Source organism: Somniosus microcephalus, unplaced genomic scaffold, assembly GCF_052327205.1.
Source record: "Somniosus microcephalus isolate GS21.2 unplaced genomic scaffold, FLI_Smic_1.0 unresolved_chr9, whole genome shotgun sequence".
Classification (NCBI taxonomy): Eukaryota; Metazoa; Chordata; class Chondrichthyes; order Squaliformes; family Somniosidae; genus Somniosus; species Somniosus microcephalus.
In genome coordinates this window covers 18,591,681-18,604,575 of record NW_028225187.1, presented here as the reverse complement: position 1 = coordinate 18,604,575, position 12,895 = coordinate 18,591,681, and the positions used below count along the sequence as shown (strand labels likewise).

The 12,895-nt window shown below is 52.1% G+C and overlaps 1 protein-coding gene across 4 annotated transcripts in view; it reads right to left on the bottom strand.

Annotated features, from left to right (window-relative positions):
- LOC147084855 (myocardin-like) overlaps positions 1–12,895 on the bottom strand; it is a 91,008-nt gene that overhangs the window by 54,367 nt on the left and 23,746 nt on the right. For 3 of the 4 annotated variants that reach the window (XM_085979563.1, XM_085979564.1, XM_085979561.1), the window contains exons 2-3: positions 5,083–5,150; positions 3,880–3,935 (exon numbers count right to left, since the gene is read on the bottom strand). In XM_085979563.1, coding sequence (XP_085835689.1) covers positions 3,880–3,935; positions 5,083–5,150 — 124 coding nt within the window. The remainder of the gene's footprint in view (positions 1–3,879; positions 3,936–5,082; positions 5,151–12,895) is intronic. The other variant, XM_085979562.1, reaches the window with a different exon arrangement.

Below are 12,895 nucleotides of genomic sequence, written 5' to 3'. Positions count from 1 at the left end.
CAAGACATCCTTGTTCCTGTCCTTGAATCCTCTTGCTATGAAGGCCAACATACCATTTGCCTTCTTAACCGCCTGCTGCACCTGCATGCTTACCTTCAGCGACTGGTGCACAAGGACACCCAGGTCTCGTTGCACTTCCCCTTTTCCCAATCTATTGCCGTTCAGATAATAATCTGTCTTCCTGTTTTTGCCACCGAAGTGGATAACCTCGCATTTATCCACATTATACTGCATCTGCCCAATCACCCAACCTGTCCAAATCATACTGGAGTTTCTCGGCATCCTCCTCACAGCACACACGCCCACCCAGCTTTGTGTCGTCTGCAAACTTGGAGATATTGCAAGAGAAGGTGGTGGTGAGCCGCCTTCTTGAACCGCTGCAGTCCGTGTGGTGAAGGTGCTCCCACAGCGCTGTTAGGGAGGGAGTTCCAGGATTTGGACCCAGCACTGATGAAGGAACGGCCGATATATTTCCAAGTCGGGATGGTGTGTGTGACCTGGAGGTGGAACTTGGAGGTGGTGGTGTTCCCATGCGCCTGCTGCCCTCGTCCTTCGAGGTGGAAGAGGTCGCGGGTTTGGGAGGTGCTGCCGAAGAAGCCTTGGCGAGTTGCTGCAGTGCATCTTGGAGACGGTCCACACTGCAGCCACGGTGCGCCGGTGGTGGAGGGAGTGGAGACTGGGGACAGGCGGGGTGGGGGGGAGCGAGTGATGGAGGAAGAGTCGCATAATGTCACAATAGCTGCTGATGTCACAGAGAACTGACCTGTACGAAGCTGGGAGAAATTGAATAGAGAGACAGAGAAAGAGAGAGAGAGGGGGATGGAGAGAGAGATAAAGGCGATAGGGAGAGAGAGAGAGACAGACATTTCTACATAAGAACATAAGAAATAGGAGCAGGAGTCGGCCATTCGGCCCCTCGAGCCTGCTCCGCCATTCAATAAGATCATGGCTGATCATCGACCTCAACTCCACTTTCCTGCCCGATCTCCATAACCCTTGACTCCCTTATCGTTCAGAGATCTGTCTATCTCCACCTTAAATCTATTCAATATAGCGCCTTTCACGACCTCAGGACGTCCCAAAGCGCTTCACAGCCAATGAAGTACTTTTTTATGAAGTGTGGTCACTGTTGTAATGTAGGAAACGCGGCAGCCAATTTGCGCACAGCAAGCTCCCACAAACAGCAATGTGATAATGACCAGATCGTCTGCTTTTAGTGATGTTGGTTGAGGGATAAATATTGGGCCCAGGGACACCGGGGAGAACTCCCCCCACACCCCCCCCTGCTCAGTTTCCATAAGGGGCCGTGGGATCTTGTACGGGGCCTCGGTTTAACGTCTGGTCCGACAGCTGTGCCTGGCACTGTCCCCTCACCAGGTCCGCATGCACGCACGTTCCAAGAGGGGCGACTGGATGGCGATCAGGAACCCGACCCTACCCAGTGTTGACATACCCTCTCCCGGGGGTAAGGGGGGCATTGAGGGCAACTGGGTAGCACCCCCCCTACTAACTGCCTGGCTTCAGAGTTTAGAGAAACCGTTTTAGATTTCCCGTTCTCTTTCTCTGCATATACTCTAGGACTGGGGCCTCATAATGCAGGCCCACACGCCCCAGTGCCAGTACTGAGGGAGCGCTGCACTGTCGGAGGTAGATGTATATACTCTAGGGCTCGAGCCCCATAATCCAGGCCCACACTCCCCGGTGCCAGTACTGAGGGAGCGCTGCACTGTTGAAGGTAGATGTATATACTCGAGGGCTCGAGCCCCATAATCCAGGCCCACACTTCCCGGTGCCAGTACTGAGGGAGCGCTGCACTGTCGGAGGTAGATGTATATACTCTAGGACTCGAGCTACATAATCCAGGCCCACACTCCCCAGTGCCAGTACTGAGGGAGCGCTGCACTGTCGGAGGTAGATGTATATACTCTAGGACTCGAGCTCCATAATCCAGGCCCACACTCCCCGGTGGCAGTACTGAGGGAGCGCTGCACTGTCGGAGGCAGATGTATATACTCAGGGACTCGAGCCCCATAATCCAGGCCCACACTCCCCGGTGCCAGTACTGAGGGAGCGCTGCACTGTCGGAGGTAGATGTATATACTCTAGGACTCGAGCCCATAATCCAGGCCCACACTCCCCGGTGCCAGTACTGAGGGAGCGCTGCACTGTCGGAGGTAGATGTATATACTCTAGGACTCGAGCTCCATAATCCAGGCCCACACTCCCCGGTGGCAGTACTGAGGGAGCGCTGCACTGTCGGAGGCAGATGTATATACTCAGGGACTCGAGCCCCATAATCCAGGCCCACACTCCCCGGTGCCAGTACTGAGGGAGCGCTGCACTGTCGGAGGTAGATGTATATACTCTAGGACTCGAGCCCATAATCCAGGCCCACACTCCCCGGTGCCAGTACTGAGGGAGCGCTGCACTGTCGGAGGTAGATGTATATACTCTAGGACTTGAGCCCCATAATCCAGGCCCACACTCCCCGGTGCCAGTACTGAGGGAGCGCTGCACTGTCGGAGGTAGATGTATATACTCTAGGACTCGAGCTCCATAATCCAGGCCCACACTCCCCGGTGCCAGTGCTGAGGGAGCGCTGCACTGTCGGAGGTAGATGTATATACTCTAGGACTTGAGCCCCGTAATCCAGGCCCACACTCCCCGGTGCCAGTACTGAGGGAGCGCTGCACTGTCGGAGGTAGATGTATATACTCTAGGACTCGAGCTCCATAATCCAGGCCCACACTCCCCGGTGCCAGTACTGAGGGAGCGCTGCACTGTCGGAGGAGCCGTCTTTCAGATGAGACGTTAAACCGAGGCCCCGTCTGCTCTCTCAGGTGGACGTAAAAGATCCCACGACCACGATTGGAAGAAGAGCGGGGGGGGGAGTTCTCCCCGGTGTCCTGGGGCCAATATTTATCCCTCAACCAACATCACTAAAAAACAGATGATCTGGTCATTATGATAGAAACATAGAAGATAGGAGCAGGAGTCGGCCATTCGGCCCCTCGAGCCTGCTCCACCATTCAATGCGATCATGGCTGATCATCCAAATTCAGTACCCTGTCCCTGCCTTCTCCCCATATCCCTTGATCCCTTTAGCCTTAAGAAATATATCCAACTCCTTCTTGAATATATTTAATGAATTGGCCTCCACTGCCTTCTGTGGTAGAGAATTCCACAGGTTCACCACTCTCTGGGTGAAGAAATTCCTCCTCATCTCAGTCCTAAATGGCTTACCCCTTATCCTTAGACTGTGACCCCTGGTTCTGGACTCCCCCGCCATCGGGAACATCCTTCCTGCATCGAGTCTGTCTAGTCCTGTTAGAATTTTATAAGTTTCAATGAGATCCCCTCTCATTCTTCTAAACTCCAGCGAGTATAAGCCCAATCGACCCAATCTCTCCTCATACGTCATTCCTGCCATCCCAGGTATCAGCCTGGTGAATCTTCGCCGCACTCTCTCCATGGCAAGAACATCCTTCCTCAGATAAGGCGACCAAAACTGCACACAATACTCAAGGTGTGGTCTCACCAAGGCCCTGTACAACTGCAGCAAGACATCCTTGTTCCTGTTGTGGGAGCTTGCTGTGCGCAAATTGGCTGCCGCGTTTACTACATTACAAAAGTGACAACACTGCAGAAAGTACTTCATTGGCTGCAAAGCGCTTTGAGACGTCCTGGCAGTTCTTGCATTCTTAATGGAGGGGCTGCGTAAAGGATGATTGGCAGAGAAAGAGTCAGTGTGCCCCCTTCACCCTCCTCTCTGCCACCTCCCCCAACATTGATCCAATGTCTCACATTCTCCTCCCACCCCCGACGGCCAATGGCAAACCTTCCCCCACCCCCCCCCGAACCCGACGGCCAATGGCTCACCTTCGCTCGCTCCAGGTTCCGCCGCTGCTCGAAGAAGGCCGAGGGGCCCTTCAGCGCTGGCAAAGAGGGAAAGGTCAGAGGTTAAACCAGTGCCACTCCGCAAAGGGCAGAACTCAGAGCCCATGTTACAGTGTAGAGGGAGCTTTACTCTGTATCTAACCCGTGCTGCACCTGCCCTGGGAGTGTTTGATGGGACAGTGTAGAGGGAGCTTTACTCTGTATCTAACCCCGTGCTGTACCTGCCCTGGGAGTGTTTGATGGGACAGTGTAGGAGGGAGCTTTACTCTGTATCTAACCCTGTGCTGTACCTGCCCTGGGAGTGTTTGATGGGACAGTGTAGAGGGAGCTTTACTCTGTATCTAACCCGTGCTGTACCTGCCCTGGGAGTATTTGATGGGACAGTGTAGAGGGAGCTTTACTCTGTATCTAACCCCGTGCTGTACCTGCCCTGGGAGTGTTTGATGGGGACAGTGTAGAGGGAGCTTTACTCTGTATCTAACCCTGTGCTGTACCTGCCCTGGGAGTGTTTGAAGCGACAGTGTAGATGGAGCTTTACTCTGTATCTAGCCCCGTGCTGTACCTGCCCTGGGAGTGTTTGATGGGGACAGTGTAGAGGGAGCTTTACTCTGTATCTAACACATGCTGTACCTGCCCTGGGAGTGTTTGGTGGGGACAGTGTAGAGGGAGCTTTACTATGTGTCTAACCCCGAACTGTAACTGCCCTGGGAGTGTTTGATGGGGACACTGTAGAGGGAGTTTTGTTCTGTATCTAACCCGTGCTGTACCTGCCCTGGGAGTGTTTGATGAGACAGTGTAGAGGGAGCTTTACTCTGTATCTAACCTGTGCTGTACCTGCCCTGGGAGTGTTTGATGGGACAGTGTAGAGGGAGCTTTACTCTGTATCTAACCCGTGCTGTACCTGCCCTGGGAGTGTTTGATGGGGCAGTGTAGAGGGAGCTTTACTCTTTATCTAACCCCGTGTTGTACCTGCCCAGGGAGTGTTTGATGGGACAGTGTAGAGGGAGCTTTACTCTGTATCTAACCCGTGCTGTACCTGCCCTGGGAGTGTTTGACCTGCCCAATTGATGAGCGCAAGACGGAGTAAGAAATTTTACTCGGATTGCTTAATGTGTCTCTGCCCGGACTATGGCCAGGTGTATCCTTTGACCCTCCTCCAGGCTGGTGGTGAACAGATGTACTTACGTGGCATGATGCCCTGCTCTGCAAGTTGCTCCCGGGTCCTGCGGTGTTGTAGTCTGAGTTGGAGAACTGTGGAGAGAACAGAACGGAAGAGATTCAGGAACCTGGGAAGGCCCGAGGCCAGGATTCTCGGGAATGAGGCGAAGCTTCGAGAAGTATTACACCGTTTTTTTTACAGCATTGAGACAGGCCATTTGGCCCAACTGCTCCGTGCCGGTGTGTCTGCTCCACACGAGCCTCCTCCCACCCCTCTTCATCTCACCCCGTCAACACCAGCCTCCTCCCACCCCTCTTCATCTCACCCCATCAACACCGGCCTCCTCCCACCCCTCTTCATCTCACCCCATCAACACCAACCTCCTCCCACCCCTCTTCATCTCACCCCGTCAACACCAGCCTCCTCCCGCCCCGCTTCATCTCACCCCGTCAACACCAGCCTCCTCCCACCCCTCTTCATCTCACCCCATCAACACCAGCCTCCTCCCACCCCTCTTCATCTCACCCCGTCAACACCAGCCTCCTCCCACCCCTCTTCATCACACCCCATCAACACCAGCCTCCTCCCACCCCTCTTCATCTCACCCCGTCAACACCAGCCTCCTCCCACCCCTCTTCATCTCACCCCATCAACACCAGCCTCCTCCCACCCCTCTTCATCTCACCCTGTCAACACCAGCCTCCTCCCACCCCTCTTCATCTCACCCCGTCAACACCAGCCTCCTCCCACCCCTCTTCATCTCACCCCGTCAACACCAGCCTCCTCCCACCCCTCTTCATCTTACCCCATCAACACCAGCCTCCTCCCACCCCTCTTCATCACACCCCATCAACACCAGCCTCCTCCCGCCCCTCTTCATCTCACCCCATCAACACCAGCCTCCTCCCGCCCCTCTTCATCTCACCCCATCAACACCAGCCTCCTCCCACCCCTCTTCATCTCACCCCATCAACACCAGCCTCCTCCCACCCCTCTTCATCTCACCCCGTCAACACCAGCCTCCTCCCGCCCCTCTTCATCTCACCCCATCAACACCAGCCTCCTCCCACCCCTCTTCATCTCACCCCATCAACACCAGCCTCCTCCCACCCCTCTTCATCTCACCCCGTCAACACCAGCCTCCTCCCACCCCTCTTCATCTCACCCCGTCAACACCAGCTTCCTCCCGCCCCTCTTCATCTCACCCCATCAACACCAGCCTCATCCCACCCCTCTTCATCTCACCCCATCAACACCAGCCTCCTCCCACCCCTCTTCATCTCACCCCGTCAACACCAGCCTCCTCCCGCCCCTCTTCATCTCACCCCATCAACACCAGCCTCCTCCCGCCCCTCTTCATCTCACCCCATCAACACCAGCCTCCTCCCACCCCTCTTCATCTCACCCCGTCAACACCAGCCTCCTCCCACCCCTCTTCATCTCACCCCGTCAACACCAGCCTCCTCCCACCCCTCTTCATCTCACCCCATCAACACCAGCCTCCTCCCACCCCTCTTCATCTCATCCCATCGACACCAGCCTCCTCCCACCCCTCTTCATCTCACCCCATCAACACCAGCCTCCTCCCACCCCTCTTCATTTCACCCCATCAACACCAGCCTCCTCCCACCCCTCTTCATCTCACCCCATCGACACCAGCCTCCTCCCACCCCTCTTCATCTCACCCCATCAACACCATCCTCCTCCCACCCTTCATCTCACCCCATCAACACCAGCCTCCCACCCCTCTTCATCTCACCCTGTCAACACCAGCCTCCTCCCACCCCTCTTCATCTCACCCCGTCAACACCAGCCTCCTCCCACCCCTCTTCATCTCACCCCATCAACACCAGCCTCCTCCCACCCCTCTTCATCTCACCCCATCACCATATCCTTCTATTCCTTTTTCCCTCATGTGTTTATCCAGCTTCCCCTTAAATGCATCTGTGCTCTTCGCCTCAACCACTCCCTGTGGTAGCGAGTTCCACATTCTCACCACTCTCTGGGTAAAGAAGTTTCTCCTGAATTCCCCATTGGATTTATTAGTGACTATCTTATATTGATGGCCTCTAGTTATGCTCTTCCCCACAAGTGGAAACATTCTCTCTACATCTACCCTATCAAAACCTTTCATAATCTTAAAGACCGCTATCAGGTCACCCCTCGGCCTTCTTTTTTCTAGAGAAAAAGAGCCCCAGCCTGTTCATCCTTTCCTGATATTTATAACCTCTCAGTTCTGGGATCATCCTTGTAAATCTTTTTTGCACCTTCTCCAGTGCCTCTATATCCATTTTATAATATGGAGACCAGAACTGTCTCCAAGTGTGGTCTAACCAAGCTATATGGAGACCAGGACTGTGCACAGTGCTCCAAGTGTGGTCTAGCCAAGGTATATGGAGACCAGAACTGTGCACAGTGCTCCAAGTGTGGACTAACCAAGGTATATGGAGACCAGAACTGTGCACAGTGCTCCAAGTGTGGTCTAACCAAGGTATATGGAGACCAGAACTGTGCACTGTGCTCCAAGTGTGGCCTAACCAAGGTATATGGAGACCACAACTGTGCACAGTGCTCCAAGTGTGGTCTAACCAAGTTATATGGAGACCAGAACTGTGCACAGTGCTCCAAGTGTGGTCTAACCAAGGTATATGGAGACCAGAACTGTGCTCAGTGCTCCAAGTGTGGTCTAACTGAGGTATATGGCGACCAGAACTGTGCACAGTGCTCCAAGTGTGGTCTAACCAAGGTATATGGAGACCAGAACTGTGCACAGTGCTCCAAGTGTGGACTAACCAAGGTATATGGAGACCAGAACTGTGCACAGTGCTCCAAGTGTGGTCTAACCAAGCTATACGGAGACCAGAACTGTGCACAGTGCTCCTAGTGTGATCTAAACAAGGTGTACGGAGACCAGGACTGTGCACAGTGCTCCAAGTGTGGTCTAACCAAGGTATATGGAGACCAGAACTCTGCTCAGTGCTCCAAGTGTAGTCTAACCAAGGTATATCGAGACCAGGACTGTGCACAGTGCTCCAAGTGTGGTCTAACCAAGGTATATGGAGACCAGAACTGTGCACAGTGCTCCAAGTGTGGTCTAACCAAAGTATAAGGAGACCAGAACTGTGCACAGTGCTCCAAGTGTGGTCTAACCAAGGTATATGGAGACCAGAACTGTGCACAGTGCTCCAAGTGTGGTCTAACCCAGGTATATAGAAACCAGGACTGTGCACAGTGCTCCAAGTGTGGTCTAACCTGTAGTGTCCGCGTATCAATAACACACGGACTGCAGGAGAACGGTAATAACAGGTGTTTACTGAACAGAGGGTATGCTGGCACTGAAAGTACAGAAGCCTGCTACGGCTTTATATACAGGTGTGGTCACTGCCGGTACTACAGTATAAAAGCAGTTCTCTCTTAAAGGTACATACACAACAATTCCTCCCCTTTTAGATAAACAGTACATCACATTCATTTAACAATTAAGTGATAACTAATTACAATTACAATTTTCTTTGTACTATATACATCAGCTGAAAGTAATCATTTATAAATTCAGTCTTTGAGGAGGCTTCCTGATCCTGTCTGGATAGCGCCTTTCTCGAGTATCCTGTTCTTGCGGCGGAGTCGATTCTGGCTCATTGTCATTGGTTGGTTCGTCAGCTTCCAATACCACTGATTCTGAGGTAGACGCAATCTGTACTTCGGGTTCATCACCAGGTGCGCATGCTCGTGGTATGGGTTTGACTTGTTCCTGTGACTCTAGAATCTGGTCAGCATGGCGTCTCACGATGCTCTCTCCAACGTCCACTGTGTACATTAGTGGTCCCTGCCGTGTGCATATCGTTCCTGGCTGCCATTTTTCTGTTCGGTAGTCGCGGGCCAAGACTGGTTGCCCTATCTTGAAGCTCCTGGTTGGCTTTTCATTGATGTGCTGGAATTGCTTATTCTCAACATCTCGTCTTATATTTGGTTTGAGCAAGTCCAGGCGACATCTTAACCCGCGGTTAAAGAACATCATGGCTGGAGCTTGGTTGGTGACTGCATGTGTCGCATTTCGGTAAGCAAACAAGAAATTATCCACCTTGTGTTGCAGTGGTATGTTGTCATTATACATCGCCTTTATTGCTTTTTTAAAGGTTTGAACAAACCTCTCAGCCAATCCATTTGTGGCTGGATGATATGGGGCGGATGTGTAATGCTTTACCCCATTATTACTCAAAAACCTCCGGAAATCCTCGGACACAAACTGTGGTCCATTGTCGGAGCAAATCTGTTCTGGCAAGCCATTCCTGGCGAAGATGGTCCGTAGGACTGCAATAGTTTTCTCCGTGGTGGTGGAGGACATTTTGATGACCTCTGGCCATTTCGAATGTGCATCCACGGCGATTAAAAACATTGAGTCCATAAATGGACCAGCAAAATCAATGTGTACTCGTTGCCATGGAGATGAGGGCCACTCCCATGGGTGTAGCGGGGTCTGTGGTGGAGCGTTTTGGACTTTCTGGCATCCTGTGCATCTCTTGGTCATTTCCTCGATTTCTTTATCGATTCCCGGCCACCACATAAACGCCCTGGCTAGGCTCTTCATTTTTACCCCTTCCAGATGACCCTCATGAAGCTCATTGAGCACTCTTTCTCTCAACTTGGGTGGAATTACCACTCGGGATCCACACATCAAGGTCCCCCGGCACACTGACAGCTGTTCTCTCCTTGGCGAGAATGCTGGCAACAGTGAGTCGCCATGTGCTGGCCATCCCTTCACCGTCAAATCATAGACCCGAGAGTGTGTCGGGTCATTTCGGGTTTCCTTCTCTATACTTGAGTTTGTGACAGGTAGACATTCGGCTTTGGTCGAATGGAATATCTCAACAGGGTCCACTGCAGGTGCTTCCTCCACCGTAGGCAGCGGCAGGCGCGACAGCCCATCAGCGTTTCCATGCTGTTTCGTGCCCTTATACTCTATGTCGTATTGATGTGCCCCTAGAAAAAGGGACCATCTTTGCAGCCGTTGCGCCGTCATCACCGGAACGCCCTTCTTTGGGTTAAAAATGGAGACAAGAGGCTGGTGATCAGTCAGTAAGGTGAATTTCTGCCCATGCAGATAGTGATTGAACTTCTTCACCCCCCACACCAGGCTGAGGGCCTCCCTGTCAATCTGGGCGTAGTTACGCTCGGCTGAAGTTAACGAGCGTGACGCAAAGGCTATTGGCCTCTCTGAACCGTCAAGGAATTTGTGCGACAGCACCGCTCCAATGCCGTAGGGAGACGCATCACATGCCAACCGAATTGGTAGTGTTGGATTGTAGTGGGCCAATACTTCTTTTGAAGTGATTAGGCATTTACATTTCTGAAAGGCACGCTTACACTCATCACTCCATTTCCATGCTACTCTAGTTTGCAGCAGGGCGTTCAGCGGGTGCAGAATTGTAGACAAATTTGGCAAGAACTTATGGTAGTAGTTCACCAACCCGAGGAACGATCTCAGTTGTGACACATTTTCCGGTGCTGGAGCCTTGACTACTGCCTCAATCTTGTCTGGGGACTTATGTAACCCCTCTTCATCAATCACGTGGCCACAATACGAGATTTGTTTCCTGAAAAACTCACATTTGGGGCGGTTGGCTCGTAGCCCATATTCTTGTAATCTAGTGAGCACCTGCTCCAGGTTGGCAAGGTGTTCACTGTCATTTCCGCCCGTAACCAGGATGTCGTCCAAATAACACTGGGTCCCCGGGATCCCTTGCAGGACTTGTTCCATCGCTCTCTGCCAAATAGCTGGAGCTGATGCTACCCCGAGTACCAGTCGGTTGTACTGGTAAAGACCTTTGTGAGTGTTTATCGTGAGGTATTTTCTAGATGATTCTTCTACCTCCATTTGTAGATACGCTTGGGCCAGATCAATCTTCGTAAAGCGTTTCCCTCCAGATAGTGAGGCGAAAATATCTTCTATCCGCGGAAGTGGATATTGTACTGTGTGAAGGACTGGGTTCACAGTTACCTTAAAGTCCCCACAGATGCGAACCTTCTTCGGTTCCCCAGGCGTGCTGCTCAATGATTTCTTCATTACAGGAACGATGGGTGTGGCCCACTCGCTCCAGTCCACCTTGGACAGCACACCCGAACGCTCCAGACTCTCCAGCTCTGCTTCGACGGCTGGGCGGATCGCATACAGTACCGGTCTGGCCTTAAAAAATGTTGGGTTTGCGTTATCTTCAATTTTTATCTTTGCCGTTACGCCTTTTAGAGTCCCAAGTCCTTGCTGGAACACCTCTTTCGCGTCAGTTAGAATTTTTGACAGTCGTCCAGGTGTGACGTCGTCATCCTTTTTGTCAGCCACAGTTAGCGCCTGAATGGAATGCCAATCCAATTGTATTTTTCGGATCCATTCACATCCCAATAATGGTGGTCCTCCATCTTGTACTTTATATAGATACAGTTCCTGTGTTTCCTTGCCGTTGTATTTAACGGGCACCCTTATTTTTCCTCTGGGGTAGACTTTTTGCCCCGTATATGTCTTCAAGACAATGGACGTATCCTTCAAGGGAATGTGTGAGAATAGCCGCTCGTAGTCTCGTCGATTCATGACTGTTAGGGCTGATCCTGTGTCCAATTCCATCTTTACTTGGGACCCTGCTATCATGAGGGTGACCCAAATGGTTCGGTGATCCTCCTTTGTGATCACGTTGTGTAACTTTAGACAACTTAGTCTCCTGCTCCCGGAGTCATTATCACTCTTCTGGTCTTCTGAACTACTGTCCGTCATCTTTTGTACTTTCTTGTACTTTTCCTTAGTAGTTCTTTTAGTGTTGGTTTTCTTTCCCGACCTGCAGACTCGTGCTATGTGTCCCACTTTTCCACATTGCCTGCATACTTTGTCCTTAGCCCAGCAATCCTTCTGGTCATGGGTTGTTCTGCCGCAGCGATAGCACTTTTCTGCTCCATATGCCATTTCATTGGTGCTATATTCTTGCGGTTTCTGTTGTATTTCCGCAGCTCCCCGTGCTGCTGCTTCGTAGGATACGGCAACGCTGAAAGCCTTTTCTAGCGTAAGATCCTTTTCTGAAAGTAGTCGTTTCTGGGTTCCTTCACTCTGGAGCCCGCAGACAAACTTATCCCTTAAGGTATCTGCCAGTCCTGCTCCGAACTGGCAGTGTTTCGATAACTTGCGTAGTTCCGTAAGATAGTCAGCATTACTCTCGTCTTTGTGCTGGTTTCGTTTATGGAACTTGAATCTTTCTGCTATCAGCAGCGGTGCAGGGTTTAGATGTTCCTGTAAGATATTGACAATCTCTTCAAAGCTTTTCTCCATTGGTTTAGCTGGGGTAATTAAATTCCGCAATAGGCCGTACGTTCTCGCGCCCATCAAATTCAATAATACCGACGCCTTCTTCTCAGCGGCCACCTCATTTGCCCTGCAGTACGCTTCAATTCTTTCCACATACTTGGTCGTCTTCTATTTCGTTATCGAAGGTAGTGATGCTGCCACTCTTCGGCATCTTGGGTGGTTTAAAATGGCACCTCCCGCGCTTTTCCTTCTTCCCCGATGGATTAAAATGGCACCTCCCGCGCTTTTCCTTCTTCCCCCTGCTGCCAATGCTGCTCCCAGCGTTCTAACAAGTAATGGCGGCACCCCGCGGCTTTCTGCGCGTCTCTTTTCCTTCGCCTTTTTATTTATTTTTTCCAACGCTGCCCGACTCTTGAGCACCGGCCGCGCCCTGTGCGCTCCACCCTCTCTCTCTTTCCCGACGACGCTGCTCGGCCCCCTTGCAGAGCCGCTCGATCGAGCTCTAGCCGGCCGCAGTCCGGGAAGGGTCAGCGCACAACCTGCTACCAGCCCGA